Raw genomic sequence first — 16903 nt, 5'->3', positions numbered from 1 at the left:
AAGTTTGTTTTTGTCATAAATGTCTGATATTTTATTCTATGTGACAATCTGTGTTTTCAGAATGTGATGTGAAGAAACATTCAAACATTAGTTCCAGTCAAATCTAAATATTTTAATGTTAGATGCACTGTGTGGATGACAATAATTTCTGCACAGCAAAGTGTGCACGTCAGTGTGATTAAAAATATGTTTTACTTGTAAATCGAAGCCTGCACCAGATTCACCACAAAATAGTCCCTAGTTGTAATATCACTCAATCCACTTGATTTGTTCAATGTTTCAGTTGACACACAACCTCAGTCCACGTTCAGATGAAGGTTGTCAAAGAGAAGGATTCAGTAAAGATTTAGGTTCCAGATCCAAAATATGATTAAAGCTTCAATCATCGACAAAAAAAATCCACCTCCTGCTACAGAGCAGGAGCTAAATCCACTCAAAGTCTTTACATTCACTTCTTATGGAATTTACTCTTCTTCCTGTTCTTCCTGCCGGCTCCTTGGGCTGCTTTCTCTGTCAGGATTTGCTGGTATTTCTTTTTGTTTTGACTGAAAAGGAGAAGAGAAAAATAAGATTTGATATTATTAACATTTAAGAGAGACGACAGTCAGAGTCACTGCGAATACAAACAGTTGCCTTAAAGGGGCAGTCGGTGGGATTTTGAAAATAGAGAAACATAAGTTGCACAGAATGCAACTTCCAGGTTTGGATCGAGATCAGATCCAAGGCATTTTTCAACATTTTCAATTATTTATCAGGCATGTTTAGGGAACTGATATTGAGTGTGTGAAATTTGGTGCAGATCCAAATAAAAATCCAGATCTGGTAAGTTGAAATGGTTTCATACGGGGGCTGTTGGGCCTCTGCGGAGGTATGAACTCTGCTGAGTGCCATTCTAGTTTTAGAGCTGTAAATTGTTGGTTAAAAAGAGTTTTTATTTAAATTGACTGAGAAACAGAGAAGTAACGACTGGCTGAAGAAATGCTGCTTCTCCCAACACTTCCAGTGGCCTGAACCATGCAGGACATAATCACACACACACACACACACACACACACACACACACACACACACACACACACACACACACACACACACACACACACACACACACACACACACACACACACACACACAGTTTGTCTGTGTGGCTCAACTTACTGTCTAAACTCAGCATCAGCCAGAAGCTCCTCCACCATCGTCCTCTTCCTCTCTTTCTTTGGAACACGGGAATGATAAAAGTCGACTGGACTGTCCACCACGGTACCAACCTGTGCACCACATACACATAAAACATGGACAAATATAGTATGAAGTATACAGTTATATCTTTGGAAGGTTAAAAGATAAAGAATTACAATCATGTTTCCAAGTAAATGGGAAGGATTGTGTGGTTTTCTTTCCTGACCTGAAAATACTTGGGAAAACCGTCTCTGTCGTTCTTCTTGTAGAACCTCTTTGGGTCCATGGTGCTCCTCATCTTCAGGACTTGGAGGTCTCCTTTCAGCTCCTGAGTGAGCTCAGGGGCTTTCATATTGAACCAAGCATCTCCTGTACATTTCGCCCTCTCTGCCTGGGAAACACAAGTTCAGTTACTGCTAAAGCACTGGATGCACACACAGTATTTATGACGACAGCAGAGAATCTCTTGTACAATTTGTGAAATCAGTTATGAGTTGCCATGCCCTTTAAACCAAAATGACCAAAAACTAGGTATACAGCACTGCGGTTGTATGCCTCCGCCAGCCATTGCAGTTTCCGTCTACATAACTTTGTTTTCCACATTTATATAAGGTCAGCGCCACCTTGGTCTTTGACCAAGGAAATCTAATCACTTAGTCCAACTGAAGTTGATGATATTCCCTTAAATCGGTCTGAGATTTCATATTCAAGGAACCAAAAGTGTTTTCAGAGTTCACCGCGACCTTGACCACTGACCACCAAATTCTAATCAGTTCATCTTTGAGTCCAGGTGAATATTTGCAGCAAATTTGAAGAGATTCCCTCAAGGCGTTGATATATTGCGTTCATGTGAATGGGACGGACGGACGGCCAACCCAAAAACATAATGACCTCTGGCTGCTGCTGGCGCTGAGGCATAAAAACATCCCCCTACAGCTGTTTTCAGACATGTCCTGAACTCTGGAGAATCTCCTAAATGGTCTGTATTTAACTAGAGCTTTTCTAGTCTTGATGACCACTCAAAGCGCTTTACAGTACAGATTATAGCCATTCATCCATTCACACACAGTTCATACAGTGCCTTTTCTATGAGGGGCGATTCAGGGTTCAGTATCTTGCCCAAGGACACGTCGGCATGCAGCCACGGAAAGAAAATCTTAGGATGAAAAAGCGGACACCAAAGATGTCGAGAGAGCTTTTGGTGATGAGAGCTGACCTCAGTGTTGATGTGCTGTAAACACAAACACGTGATCTCCGCAGAGAAATTAATTCTATAGGCCTCTGTCTGCTGCGCTCCCCCCCTCCCCCTCACGCTCCTGAGAGTTCTGTGTTGTTGTGAATGTCCCGCTGCGTTCATGTGTGAAAGGCAAACACCAGAGAAAGTCAGGATCCATTTGTTTGGACATTCTCCAGAGTTCTTGTCTGAAAATGGCTTAAACAACCTGACAAAGCTGCCACCCCCCCCTCAGCCATCATGAGAGAGGGCTGTGTGAGCAGATGGAGAATGTGTGTGTGCAGGTGAGCATCCTGCAGTAGATGCTGCTCACAGGAGCCATAGTTTGGTTGTTGACCACCCCCCCTGGTAAAATTGTACAGATGGCCAACTGGCTTTGACATAGTGTCCAGGTAACAGACTGAATCACTGAGTACTTAAACACCACAGCGTTCAGTTGTAAACTTACTCTGTTTTTCAGTTTTACGGCTTGTTTGGATTCACTGTACGGAGGCACCGCGTCCTTCTTTTCAAATTCTGGTCCAATCACACTTTTCTTCATCACCTGTGGACCACAACAAAAATAATCAATTATCAATTCTGCAGAGCGGCAAACAGTCCATGTCTCTGACAGGAGGACAGATTCAAAAAGAGCGAGTCCACACAGTTACCTCATCTTGGATCTTCTTTTCCTTGGACGAAGTGGAGGCAGGTTTTGAGTTGCTGCCGCCAAAGTTGATGTATAAACCCCCCAACTCCTTCATTTTGATGCCAGGGTCGATGCGGGTGGAGAAATCTTTCCTGAAACAAAGTGACACAGACGTCATTCCTGGTATTAACATTAACATGCGTCTTTAGGTGATCAGGTTCGGCTTTTGACTTTACTGCGATTAAAAAGGCGGAAACACCCGATGACACCAAAGTACAAGCGAAGATTATTGTTTTCATTATAACAACCAGTGTGACAGAGCTTAAATATGATGGTCACACAACTGTTCCTGACTCTCTCTCCTCTCTTTCCCATTTTCTCTGCTCAGCCCAACCGGTCGAGGCAGATGGTTAATGAGGGAGGTTTTTCTCTCCAGTTGGGAAAGTGCTGCTCGTTGTGGGAACTGTGTAAATTCTAAGGTCTCATTCTCCGACAGCAGAGTGCTGATCTATCTTCCCATCTATGAACGTCTCTTACCAAAACTAATCTTTTGGGGGTTTTGTTGAAAACATGAAAGATATTGTGTAAAGTCACTATTGTCCTTTAAACCATCATAAGTTGCAGATTTATTTACTTCATTATTTACTTTTCTGTGAGTTGAAGTACGTGTGTGTATTCCTATGTGAACGAACCAGGCTGAGGCTGTTACTTTTCTTTCACTTACAGTTGAGGATTTCGACACGTGAAGAGGAGTTTTGCATCTTCGTCGTCATCATCATCATCCCCCTCCTCATCCACAAACTCCTCATCCTGCTCCTCTTGTTCAGCTTCTCTGTTTTGGGCCTCCTCTTCTTCTGTTGGTCTTTCCTTGTAGTAATGTCCGTCAGCTTCTTGTCCGGGCCGCGTGTCGATCATAAACAGTCCTCCCACTGATTCAGCTGCTGATTCTGACTTCTTAGACGGTCCTGCTCCCTCTTCCTCTTCCCCGGAACCCAATTCCTCCTCATCGACGCCAGAAACGTCCCCCTCCTCTTCATCGTCGCTGCTGTCCAGCAGGCTGATGACTTTAGTTTTCTGGACAATGACGTCTTTCTGCTGCTGTTCGGGTTCAGAATCCACTGTGATGGTTAGCTGCTGGCTGGATGTTACCTGAATGGACTCGACTTGGACCTCGCTGGAGTCGACCACCTGCTGAGCATCTGTGTTCACTTCCATTTTCTCCTCATCACTGGGCCCAGTTTCTACAACTGCATCCTCAACCACAGCCTCATCTCCCTGTGATGAGTGTGTCGCCACATCAGCTGCCTCCATGGGTTGGTCCTCCTCCTCCGCCATGATTCCAGAGGCCTCCTCACATTCCGTTACTGTGACTGATTGGCAATGCTTCAACGGCTCGGATGACTTGATCATTTCCTGCATCATTTCCACCTCTGAGGTGTCTTCGTCTTTTTTTTCAGCAGACGGCTCCTCCTGCTGGCCTTTGACCATTACTGCAGGCTCACTGACAACTTCCTTTTCCTCTTCATTTGTATCCACCTCATTGGATGTGAGATTAACTCTACTCGCAATAACTTCTTTCTCATCTTCCTTTTCCTCTTCATCCTTTTCCTCTTCATTTGTATCCACCTCATTGGCTGTGAGATTAACTCTACTCGCAATAACTTCTTTCTCGTCTTCCTTTTCCTCTTCATCCTTTTCCTCTTCATTTGTATCCACCTCATTGGCTGTGCGATCAGCTCCCTTTACATCTTCTTTTTCTTCCAGCGTTAGGCTCATAGGTTCCTCTGACAGTGTGCGGTCTGCATCCTCAGTGAGGAGCGTGCGTTCTAACGTGGAGTCATTTAATGAGACGTCCTCTACCATCGACTCGCAGACTTTTTTTAGAACAATAGAAAGATTTTTGACGGAGTTTCCAGTTACCCGAACACCTCGACTGCGGTTCCCTGAGCCTGTGCGGCTGCTGCAGGGAGTTCCTCTGTCCGTCAGGTCAGAGTCCGAGTCCAAGGCTTTGGGGCCTTGGGGTTGTGCCCTGCCCCGCCTACGAGTGGTTATACTGTAAGTGGACCCTGACTCAAACCCATCAGAGTTGGGAGACGGGGGATCACTCACATCCACAGTCACTGATGCCTTTCCTCTTGCTGCCCTGGTCTGTCGCCCTCTCCGAGGCGGGGAGTAAGAGCAGTCCGAGCCATCGTCGAGGTTTATAGGGATGACGTGTGCTGATTTTCTGGATCTCGTGGATCTGCGGGCGGTGGACCTAGTAACCGCAGCTTCTGTGACACTTGATGCGCAGCTGTCAGCATCTGAGACCTCCGAGGCCTCATTTTGTCGTTTAGCAGCTGATCTGGTGCCAGCAGTTTTCCTCAGACTTCTGGTGGCTCTCTTGTATTCGGACGCCACAGCGCTGCAGGACTCTGTCTCCAGCATCTGGTCGACGTCTGCTGCCTCAAGAGGAGCCATAGCCAGGTCAGGAGATGCAGAAGCCGGGTCAGGAGATGCTGGAGCCAGGTCACGGGATGCAGGAGCCGTCTTTCTCCTGGTGCTCCTGCGAGTAATTTGACCAGCATTCGATGCAGACACTACAGAGGAGCACGACTCCACCTCAGATATCTCCTCATCCTCCGGACTGACTGCCCGGGGCGGTGCCCTCATGCCTCTGGTCCGTGTCACCGGTGGTTCGATGTCGGACAGCGCAGAGCAGCAGGACCCCGCGTCTGACACGTCTCCTTCATGGGTTGAGTCCACGGGTGTGCAGGGCTGCTCTGGACTGTGGAGTCTGGAAGCTCTGGCGCATCTTTTAATCAAGGAGGGCGGCGGAGATGCTGGAGATCCTCTGTTACTTTTCTCAAGCTGGCGGCTAGTCTCCACAAGGGCATCATGGGTAGGACTCTCTGCTTGTTTAGTAGTTCTCCTTGATCTTCGAACAGTGGAGGGAGTGGCCTGTTTGACAGAAGAGCTGGTAAAAAGGTGTTTCTAGAGCAGACAGAAAATAACAGGATAGGGCTGCTGCTATTCCACTTTTTTCTTATTATTAACAAAGACCAAAATCAACAGTGTGCTACATTCCGTCTTTCTCTCACTTCTTTATCTGTCCTGAAGTTATGAACTGTAAACATTACGTTACATAAGCCAGAAGTGATTTAATGCATTGGGGATTATTTTCTGCTGCGTATTATTACACATTTAGAGATCTACAGCGACTTTTCAGAATAATGACGGATGATTACATCTGATGCAATGATTTAGGTCACTATGTGTTGGAAGCTAATTGAGCTCGGTGCCGTCACACAGACAATTATTCTCAATTTAATCATCATTTTGTGTTTCTGTTGACAGTAAGAAAAAAGTAGAATACACTATAACCTAAGGTCAAGCCATGATGTGCTGTAACATTAATGAGTCAGACAGGATGTTAAAAGGTAATTTAACGACACACTGTAAGAACGATACAAATTCTTGATTATATAGGTTTCTTGTGTAAATCAGCATGACATTTTTCTTAAACTGTGAACGTGTGAGGAATTGACACCGAATGACCCACATTTAATTATATATATGATCTACACGTATCAGATCACTGATGTTTATAAAAGAGGAGGATTTGGGGGTTATTTATAAATAGAGGCCCTTGTCCGGGGGGAAACAACAACAACTAGGAGCGTTCCAATAAAACATGTTTAACATTAAACTCCTCGAAACAACAACATCCAAACATTGACAAACTCCACGCTGGAAACAAACTAGTGGTGTCCACGTGTCTCCTCTCGCCAGGGTAAAAAACCACGTGACAGACTCGTCACAGCTCAGACCGAAGCTGAACATCACCTCTGAACATCTACACGTTTAAATCTCATCTGTGCTCCACACGTACCGGGACGTCTGAGGACTGGTCGGGGTTAGTTTTAGCTGGAGAGCTCACACACACTCCTCTCCTGGTGGACACCATCTTGGACGCTGCTCGCGCCTGTCCCCACTCTCTCACTTCCGGTATGAAGGTTAGACTCGATCAGTCGCGTCAGAGAATAAGACAGGCCTGAGCAGACGATCACAGAGCAGTGATCATAGACTGTGTTTTTAAAATACATTTATATTTCTAACAATAATAATAAACTTTATTTGTATAACACCTTTCATACAAAACATCGAGCTAAAAGTGGTTTACATACTATATAGATGAAATAAAAACATGCTAATAAAAATAAAAACATAGAAATAATTCAATTCAATATAAAGTAATTCATATGAGAAAAAAGATTTTAAGTAGCATAAGAAAATGTTAAAATGATATTTAAAAGCAAAGGAAATTAAAAAAAGTTAATAAAATTAATATATATATATATATATATATATATATGGTTATATAAGAAATACAATAATGCATAAAAACAGAAAAGAAAGAAAGTGATTAAAAAATCGCAGGAGTGCAGGCAAGTGCAAGATCTAGTTAAAGGCTGAAGTCAAGAGAAATGTTTCAAGTTTTCTTTTAAAGACATTTACTGAATTAGATTCTCTGATATTTAGCGGCAGTCTGTTCCAGAACGTTGGAGAGTAGTTCACAAAAGCTGCATCTCTGATTTTTTTGGGGCTGCATTGGAACCTCGATAGACTTGCTGCAGATGACCTCAGTGTTCTAGAGGGAACGTAGTTAACTAGAGAGTCAGCTGTGTAACTCTAGTCCATTCAGAGCCTTGTATGTAAGGAGGAGAAGCTTAAAGTCACTCGCGTGTGTTACAGGCAACTTGATCACACCCTGATCAAATCCTGCCGCCTCATCCATGTAAGTGAATGGGACATAGGCCAAATTTAAAAAGTCGTGGTCAAAAATTCAGGTAGTTATCACACAGTAAATTTCGTTTTAATTACTAATGATTTGATGCTATAAAAACAGGGTGAGATGTCATGATTGACAGCTGAGACATGATTGGTCGAGCTTGTGTATCAGCAGGACCTGTGTCATCAGCGCAAGATGGAAGCTTTCATATCCTGGATGTTTTGGCGTCATTTCTGCATAGTGGGAGGAAGTAGAGAAACGTGGACCACCTAATTATTGACTATTTGCACAGACTCCATAGACATACTTCTGTTGTGTTTTAATCTACCTGAAGCCTAAATTTCCATCAGAATCTATGTGCAAAGGAGAGTTTAGAAAGACAGTGTGCACTACATAGAGTCTCCAGAAGGTGGAGGTGCAGGCCAATGACTGCGATTCAACTTCTACCACATCTGCAATGTAAATGTCAATTCAGTTTCCTCAGGTTAATCACCAGCTTTTATCTTTACAGTTAAATAAAATACGAGCTTGATGAGCTCAGTGTAACAGGTTGAAAGTCTGTTGGCTCAGCAGTACACACATGTGAAAGGTCAGTTTTACGATGTTATGTATTTTTATGACACCAAATAGTGATTGCATCATCACTCACTCACTTTCCACTATATTAAAAACACCAGTGTCAACAGTACACAGGTGCATTTCATAATTTTAATAAAGCCAGGTCATGATATACAGATATGACAGCATTAAATATGTTTACAGCGCAACAGATAATTTGTCTTCATGAGATCTGACCAGGATCTGATCTGGAAACCAAGCATGATTCGTAAACAATAACTTCTTCCTCAGAGTTAACATTCTACCTCATCTCAGTTCAGACATAGTTTCCAGTGATAGAATAACAACACATAGATGACATCGGCCTATTTCTGTCAATCTCAAAACAGTGCTCTAATTTCAACCCTCAAATTAATCACGAGCGTTGGGGGGGAATATATTTCAATGCATCGTCAGAAATATTGCATGGTTAGAAAACACAACAGTTTAAAGTTATACTTTAACAGCTGTCCGTTTAACCAGTTAAAAGTCTGCATCATAAAATAAACAGCTCATATATATTTGGGTATTGAAATATGAAAGTGCATGTTTTTCTTAATTGTGGAATGCAATGGTGTCATATACAGCAGTAACAACCAAAACTGCACAAATATAAAACTTTTTTCACACTATATTAGTTTCCATTTATCCTTTTAAAAATGTTTGGAATAATTTTTTGCTAAAAACAATAGATTTCTACCCTTTACTTTTGCTGCAATCATAATCTTTTCATTCAGACTCAACATGTTTAAAGCTCGATTCACACAGACCCAGTGGAGACAAAGCAGGTAGGAGGATAGAAGGAGAAAAAGTTGAGAGGCACTTCACATGAGAACAGGGTCAGGGAACCTTCATCTTGGATCAACCATCATTTCCCATAGTTAAAGCAGCCTCTGCTGTGGTGGTAAAAGACTGTCAGTGTACTGGTCATGGTGAAACATGTTTCACAGTCTTGTCTCTCCAAACTGACAGTTGGGTTCATATCGCGCGTTCATCTACGATTTTTGATCTCACTGAGACGATGTGATGGATACCTGCATCTGTTAAACCGAACAAATCATATATGAAGAAGATGGAACCTTATCTGTAAGATAAATCAATGACTTCAGGACCCATTTTGATTAGCAGCATCCAGTATTCAGCGCCATTACTGCATGTCGTGTGTGTGTGTGTGTGTGTGTGTGTGTGTGTGTGTGTGTGTGTGTGTGTGTGTGTGTGTGTGTGTGTGTGTGTGTGTGTGTGTGTGTGTGTGTGTGTGTGTGTGTGAATGAAAATGGCTTCATCCCGGTCGTCTTCTCTGGTGGGGGTGTGCTAGGGGTTTGCCTTCCTTGCACTGACAAGGTAGCCTTTAGACTTGATGATGCCCCTGCTCTTGACAATAATGGAGTAACGCAGGACCCATTCCAGCCTCCAGTCGGCGATGTTCGGGTCTTGTGTTCCCTCCTTCAACGCCTCTTTGAAAGTGGCTGCTGACATCAGCTCTGAGGACAGAAACAGGAAGCAGAGAGATGAGCGGTTTAAAATGAAAACAAGTACATGTGAACTCTGCTGTTCACACTATGCAAAGCGCATACAAATTAGATACACTAATGCTGCAGTTGACCCCAACTACAATGCATTAACTCATCTCTTTTTGAAAACGCATTGAGAGATAAGGCTGAGTTTTTAGAAATGTGTCATCTTCAGTCTATCTGTGAACCTCATGCCTAATTTGGGACACTCAAAACCTTTGACATCTAGGATCATCACTAGGTTTGGATTGATTACAAAAGTCAAACAAACTCATCTCACTGGCAAAAAGAAATGAATGATCTCTCACCTTTGGGATCGTTGTGTGTGAGCAGCTGGATGTCAAACTCTTTAGCAAAAGCGGTGAGGTCAGGAGGCATCACACAGCAGGAGGCCAGGTTGACCTGGTTACTGCTCGGCTTCACCTGGTCCAGAGGGAATATGGTCAGTGATTGGTTTCACAAACAAAAAACTGCCATTCTGACCTTTATATAAGAGTCAACATCACCGTTTCCTCTGGATTAGGCCTCACATGTATAATATCCCCACTGACCTGCGCCCAGTTGTAAAGCTGTTCCATCAGATCTTTGTCCAGGTCAGAGGTGCCAATGGCAGCGATCCGCTGGCTCCTCACCAGGGTCTCCAGCTCCTCCCAAGCTGGCTGAAGGTGAGCCAGTGTTTGACCGTCACCCTCCAGGGGCCCAGGTGGCGCTATGATAACAGAGTCAAGCTGGGACACTGCCAGTGTCTGGCAGGCTATGAGGGAGAGACAAACACAGCTGAAGTACATAGAGACCAAATCAAAGTTTTGCTCATGAGATTTAAAAAAAAAAAACTCACCCATCTCCACTGCATCTCTGATGGACGACTGAAGTGACTCACACAGGAACAGCTTGACTGAAAGAACAAGGCAAACATGTTGTCCATCACATAATGTAGTAGTTTATAAATCATTGCTGCTACTTTTTACTTAATAATGTATGCATTTTTTATTGAGCCAGTTAAGTAGGGGTACTCAATTAGCTGCAAGATGAATTGGAGGATGTTTTAAACTAATTATTTGATTGGGCACATTTTTCTGAATTAGCTCTCTTATAAATTATCTTTAATAAATGTAGACATTAATAAACAAAACTTATACCAATTTTATCCCTTATTAAAAACAACTGAAGTAACCTGAACAAGTTCATGAAAGCCAACTGAATGTGACAGCCAATAGATTTACTGCTGTTCTAGCGGACGACAGAGCAGAAGTACAGACCTGAAACCTTCACCTCCTCCCTCTCCTCAGGTGTGATGGCGTCTGTTGGCTGGGGAATGGAGCAGTCCAGTGTATCTGTGAAGTTCTGCATGAAATGAAAAGCCCTTTAGAGACTGCTACTCATTTTGTGAAATATGAAAGATTAAGCTCTTCTGTCTGTAAAAGCACTGACTTTTCTATTCAAACATCATTGTGTTACTAAACGTCGTGATGTACGTTTATTTGCTGTGTTCATGTGTGACATAGTGCTGTCGTGAATTTTGTGTTAATCTGAAAGAAGTTCACACCTGTACCATGTTGTGTGTAGAATGGAAATGTTGTTACGTGTTAGTGAAAAGACCTTTGTGACTTATGTGAGCTTATTTTAGACATGAGTCCATTGTGTTTAGAACAACAGGACACAAACAACAAATGTTGAGCTTTATGATATAAACATGTTACACAGCATTTTCAAAGTGTATGTGTTGTCCTACAAGATATGCAGCAAACAAAACTTGAGGAATCACAGGTCCTCAAGTAAAGGATGTTTATACAAGCTTTGTATTTGCAAGTATTTATGACCCCCAGTTCACCTCTTTCAAACCATCCCCATTTGATTCCAATGGGTGTGGTAATAAAAGGCAGATTAGCTGAGCCTCGCAAAACTAGCTGCAGCAGGGGTGAGTTCAGCAGAAATGGTGGCTCACTACAGTGGATCCTGCAGCCTTTTTAATATTGACTTCAGGATTTTCAGAAAAGTTTGATGAAAGCAAATTATCCCATGGGGACTGTTTGCAGAAATCACATCACAGTTGATAGACAAAAACTCTAGGGCAAAAGTGTGGGCCGCGGCCCCCTGGTGGGCCGTGAAGCCACTGCAGGTGGGCCGTGAGAGGTCATCAGAAAATAAATAGATAAAAAAGTTTCAGATTTGTAAGTAAGCGTTGATTACCACCAAACATTTATGATTGATTTAAAAAAAGGTAATCATCACAGGTAATGAAACAAAGACAAGAGATTTAAATTCCACGTTGTTCTTATTTTATCTGACCTATATAGCAGGTGTCATTGTTTTTGCTGACCGTCACATTAACACTTGAACGAATCATTAGCGGGTGAATCACAGGTGAGGGAGAACTTTGTTGTGAGCTGGGTCGAGCAAGATGGAGCAGAGGAAAGCTGCTGATGACGAAGGGGAATCAGGAAGTCCAACTGAATCATTCAAAACTAAACAGAGGACTCAAGTGAGGACTTGTCGCTGGCCCAGAGGACAACCCCCAAGCCTGTGTGTGTGCTGTGCGCTGAGATGCTAGCTAACAAGACCCTGGGACCATGTAAAGTGCGCCGCCGCCATTTAGAAACTAAACATGGACAATATTTATCCAAGCCTCGAGCATCTTTTAAAAATACACTGAGAGAGCCTCAAGTATATTTGGTTATGCCTCAAATGTGTTTTTCTTCTCCCGAATATCCTTGTTGTGCTCTGTTATACAAACAGTAAGAATATATTTTTAACAATACACTATTTGCACTTCATGTTTTTTTACATTGGTTGCTTTGCAAATTGTTACGCTTAAATGTGGATGTTATTGGATTTGCACTGCATATGCCTGCATTCATATACAATTATTTTTGCTATCAAATTAATAATATGTATGATTCTAGTCCTGTGTGTGGATCATATAGTTGTGATTAAAGGTGTGGGTGGGCCGCACACATTTCTCAGTTTTCAAATTGGGCCACGGCATTCTTAAGTTTGGGAATGGCTGCTCTAGGGCAAAGTTTTTGTGCCCCCACCTCTACTCAGCGCCCAACCCCACAAGCAGACACACGCTCGGAATGGAGCCTTTGGCAGGCAGCGCTGCATGAACATTCATGGTGACAGCGTCTTTTCAGTGAGCCAAGAGGACGCCTTTGAAGTCCATCCCTACAGTCGTTCTATTTTTTCAAGCACTGGAATTCTACCGCCTCACAGCAGAGTAGCTGGGTTCAAATACTAGTGTGCGTTTGTTTCACAGCAAATCATGAAATGCAAGCAAAGCTGGTTTACAAAAGGTCTCAACTTTCCCAATGAGAAACCAGCAGTGCAACAATTATGCGCTGTGAAAACTCTAAGTGTCACCCCACCTCACATGGCGGCTTTGTAGTTGAAAACCAGTCCCTCAGTGTAGCTTGAATGCAGTCTTGAAGCTGAAATATCAAATAGGAAAGAACAGAGGGTTAGATTTGCATCCGTAGTTTTAAGAAAGGATCCGAGGAACTAAGTTGAAGCTTAGATCTTTTTATTCTCAGCATAATCCACACTCACATCTGGAGAGCTGCTGTGTGATTTAAATGATGACATCAGCTGGACAAACCTTATAACAATGAGAGAATGGGGCTGACCATAGTTTTCAAACTTCAGCTCTGATGCTGTGCTCATATCACATAGGATGGATGGATAGTAGAGATAGGACAGAGTCTCACGTTTACATCATGCAAGTGATAAAGTCACTGGACATCTCAAGGTGGTTTTATGAAGGTAGTGTGAAGGTTTAAAATACTGATTTCACAATATAGTGCTATTTCCATAAAACTTGGTTTTAATTATCTTTTACAGCAGACCTTGGCCGACAAGAGTTTGTTTAGAAAAAGCTACGCTCGCCAGTGGAAAATTACAACTTGGATGAGTGTGTGAACAGTATCTACAGAATCCTATCTGATGTGTGTCATCGTGACAGAAAAATCCAGGCCTTCTACATTTTAATTCTATGATGTATTTGATCTCCTTGTTCTGGCAGCTCAGTTTTTACATGTGGGCCCCAACACTATAGTTTTAATTTGCAGCAGGAAAACTGTAAAATTCAGGAGGCTGTTATAGTAAAATAAAAGTAGTCTAATAGTGTTGTCAAGTCACATTATTGGACTTGTATTGCATTTCTATTTCCCCTCTTGGCGTTATTCTCAAGTCTGTGATTCTCTACGCAGGTAAATTGTTGCTCGAGCAGGTATTTCCTGTGTGATGTTTCAAAGGAACAAGGTAAACGTTTTTCAGGATTTGACCTGACAGTTTTTAAAGATATCGTAAGGGGAGCAAACAGTGCGTATAAGTTTAAACACACCGTTTTAAACTTATAACCCTAACCCTAACCAAGTGTATTGACAAATTGACACAGATCAGCCACTGTTTGAGCTACCTGACACTACAGGAAGCGTGTCAACACTTGACAGCTGTCCTCTACTACTGTTGACACAAAAACTATAAGATGGATTACCACGAAACTTAGTGGAAGGGTATGGAGCTCTAGCTCCTTGGAGAGTAGAGGTACTACTTTTCTATGTTTGATGTTTAGATGGTGAGCTGGACAAAAACAAACAATGTAAAGAGGTCAAATTAGGATCCAAGAGAGAAAAATGTTCAATAAATAAATCAGTCGATATCTGCTTTTGAATTGTACTAAACCTGTGACCTACAATAGATTTAGATAACAGTTTATTGCATGTAGTACTGACCCTGGTGTTGCTATGTCTTCTGGTTAGAAATGAATGCAGACAGAGTCAGAGAAGCACCTGTCTGCAGGTGATGTGCCGAGTTTAGGGTTAACAGCAATCATTCATCACTGACTAACTATTCACCTCAACTGGATCACACACAGAGACACAGACACACACTTCCTTAAAACAGGAGCCACAAAACACTTGTTTTGAAAATGTCTCTTTATAGACGACTCAAACGTGGCTAACAGGCTAATATCGGCTAACACAAATAATAGCTGGTTAAACATTCAGCCTGACGTTGCCCAGCAGGCTAAGCTAATAAGCTACCACGGCGAGGGAGCTGCATTCAAACTAGACATGTTGATGTCCTGAACGTGAGCTCACCTCCTCGCTGGGGGAACCCGGGCACTTCTTCTTCAGGCGGCTGCGGTTCACCAGGTTCCCGGTGTGGAGCCGCAGGGTCTTGGCGTGGTTCAGCCACATCTTCGCCCCGGTGCTGTCGGTGTTTTGAGGGTCCATGTGGTTTGTGGTGCTGCTAGCTGCCCCAAGTTGCTAAACCGGTGTGTGCTGGTGGAAGTGAGCGCGGACAGGTGCTGTCACTGTCGCCGAGCCGCTGGTTGAGGGAGGAACACACCCGACAACACGAGACACACACACACACACAACTGTTTAAAAACAACTGGAGTCAGGATGACTTGCAGGAGGGTGGACTGACCCGAGGCGGCTGCTGCTTTACAGCCGCTGTTCTGTGGGGGGGTGTCCCGCAAAACACGGGGAGGACTCCTGGAGGAATGGACTGCGCCATGAAGCGAGACAGGGCTGCTTCCAATCACCGGACTGGATCCTTGTGCTGGGGCAGTCTCTGCTCTGACCGCTAGATGGTGATGTGGGGTTTTCTAATTATTTTTGTTAAGCTGCCTACATTCACGCGACAAGCCCTTAAAGGGATAGTTCACGGAAAAATTAAACTCATTCTCTACTCGCCACTATGCCGATACAGGGGTGGGTGGAGTGTTTGAGTCCACAAAACACTTCTGGAGTCTCAGGGGTCAACAGTGTTGCAGTCAAATTCAATAGAATTGAAGTAAATGGTGACCACCTCTTTAAACGTAAATAAATAACAACAAAAAATCTGAAAATGCCTCCATACTACTTGTGTGGTGTCATCCAAGTGTCTGTAAGCCCACGACATTCCATATTCAAAGTTTTAAGCCTAAACGTCCGCTGTTATCCTCCTCCTAGTTGCTACTGCAGTAACTGCAGTTACTTGCAGAGTTCTCACGAGACGAGATCAGCAAGAACGAGGTAACTGCTGCAGCTCCTGCCGAATGAGTGACATTTCATATCCATTTAAGATAAGTAGTTAAAGGTAAGGTTGGTCCTTTGTTTCTTTAAAAAAATCCCCTTCACGTCCTGATAGCCATCAATAAATAAAGTTCAGTCAGTAAACTCACGAACAAACATTTAGTGCAGCATTACAACAGGTATTGTGTTTGGCATCTAGGCTCCAACTTAATCACTCCCCCATATGATTACACAGGAATGATGGGAGTGGTGAGCAAATACTTGTAACCCCCGTTGGAGCCTACAGGTGGATGCTGGGGTGGTGGAGGGGCTTAAGTAACTGGTAGCCATACTGCTGCAGCAGTGTGAGCAAAGGGGATGATGGGAAATTCCTCTCTGGTTAAATAGACCACCTGATAAGGTGGGTGTGTAATATAGATGGTTGTGGAGAGTGAGGTATGTCACATGATGTATGTCATCTGATTGGCTCAGCGCAGCTCGAGTTGCCTGCCAGAACTAGCTCGCCGGCGTCGCCACATTTGTCTGGGAAAAAAAGAAAGAAAGTCACTGTCTGTGGATCCTGCAGCAGGACTGTAATAAACTGGGCCAATCATTTAATTTAAGCCGCATTCAGACATGCACTGAACTGAGATCCTCAGCAGTTTCTCCAGAGAAGATACATGTGTGAACGCAAATGTCCGAGTGAGTCCTAGCGCAGCCAATTCCCAAACTTAAGAATGCCGTGGCCCAATTTGAAAACTGAAAAATGTGTGCGGCCCACCCACACCTTTAATCACAACTATATGATCCACACACAGGACTAGAATCATACATATTATTAATTTGATAGCAAAAATAATTGTATATGAACGCAGGCATATGCAGTGCAAATCCAATAACATCCACATTGAAGTGTAACAATTTGCAAAGCAACCAATGTAAAAAAACATGAAGTGCAAATAGTGTATTGTTAAAAATATATTC

The 16903-nt window shown here is 43.1% G+C and overlaps 2 protein-coding genes across 5 annotated transcripts; both read right to left on the bottom strand.

Moving 5' to 3' along the window:
- Window positions 1-14: 14 nt before the first annotated feature.
- On the bottom strand, window positions 15-7090 carry dnttip2 (deoxynucleotidyltransferase, terminal, interacting protein 2). 2 transcript variants are annotated; one of them, XM_034583541.1, is made up of 8 exons: window positions 6913-7090; window positions 4740-5981; window positions 3766-4634; window positions 3064-3193; window positions 2862-2957; window positions 1406-1570; window positions 1159-1268; window positions 15-545 (listed from the first exon to the last, which is right to left on the bottom strand). In XM_034583541.1, exons 1-8 carry the CDS (start codon window positions 6985-6987, stop codon window positions 449-451), a joined length of 2784 nt encoding a protein of 927 aa, XP_034439432.1. In that variant the 5' UTR covers window positions 6988-7090; the 3' UTR covers window positions 15-448. The 2 variants fall into 2 exon arrangements, with proteins under 2 accessions (XP_034439432.1, XP_034439431.1); XM_034583540.1 differs by having other exon boundaries at window positions 3766-5981.
- Window positions 7091-8503: 1413 nt separating this feature from the next.
- Window positions 8504-15445, bottom strand: gclm (glutamate-cysteine ligase, modifier subunit). 3 transcript variants are annotated; one of them, XR_004613678.1, is made up of 8 exons: window positions 15020-15410; window positions 13286-13348; window positions 11180-11264; window positions 10759-10815; window positions 10472-10674; window positions 10229-10343; window positions 9624-9890; window positions 8504-9567 (listed from the first exon to the last, which is right to left on the bottom strand). XR_004613678.1 is itself a non-coding variant. In XM_034583491.1 (8 exons), the coding sequence occupies exons 1-7, from the start codon at window positions 15152-15154 to the stop codon at window positions 9721-9723; spliced, it is 828 nt and encodes a 275-aa protein (XP_034439382.1). In that variant the 5' UTR covers window positions 15155-15410; the 3' UTR covers window positions 8504-9589; window positions 9676-9720. The 3 variants fall into 3 exon arrangements, 2 of the variants coding, with proteins under 2 accessions (XP_034439382.1, XP_034439381.1); XM_034583491.1 differs by having other exon boundaries at window positions 8504-9589; window positions 9676-9890; XM_034583490.1 differs by having other exon boundaries at window positions 8504-9890; window positions 15020-15445.
- Window positions 15446-16903: the final 1458 nt, after the last annotated feature.

This window comes from Hippoglossus hippoglossus, chromosome 4, assembly GCF_009819705.1.
Source record: "Hippoglossus hippoglossus isolate fHipHip1 chromosome 4, fHipHip1.pri, whole genome shotgun sequence".
NCBI lineage: Eukaryota > Metazoa > Chordata > Actinopteri > Pleuronectiformes > Pleuronectidae > Hippoglossus > Hippoglossus hippoglossus.
This window is presented reverse-complemented; position numbering and strand designations above follow the sequence as displayed.

Bases quoted from the DNA above. Each gene is read 5' to 3' on its own strand.
- dnttip2 (XM_034583540.1), bottom strand. From the start codon at position 6,987: ATGGTGTCCACCAGGAGAGGAGTGTGTGTGAGCTCTCCAGCTAAAACT. The intron at 3,194-3,765 runs GTAAGTGAAAGA...ACTTTGTTTCAG, and splicing joins ACGTGTCGAAATCCTCAACT to GAAAGATTTCTCCACCCGCA. The intron at 1,571-2,861 runs GTAAGTTTACAA...TGTGTTTCCCAG, and splicing joins CCGTAAAACTGAAAAACAGA to GCAGAGAGGGCGAAATGTAC.
- gclm (XM_034583490.1), bottom strand. From the start codon at position 15,154: ATGGACCCTCAAAACACCGACAGCACCGGGGCGAAGATGTGGCTGAAC. The intron at 10,816-11,179 runs GTCTGTACTTCT...TTGTTCTTTCAG, and splicing joins GGAGGAGGTGAAGGTTTCAG to TCAAGCTGTTCCTGTGTGAG. The intron at 10,344-10,471 runs GTCAGTGGGGAT...CCTCTGGACCAG, and splicing joins AGCTTTACAACTGGGCGCAG to GTGAAGCCGAGCAGTAACCA.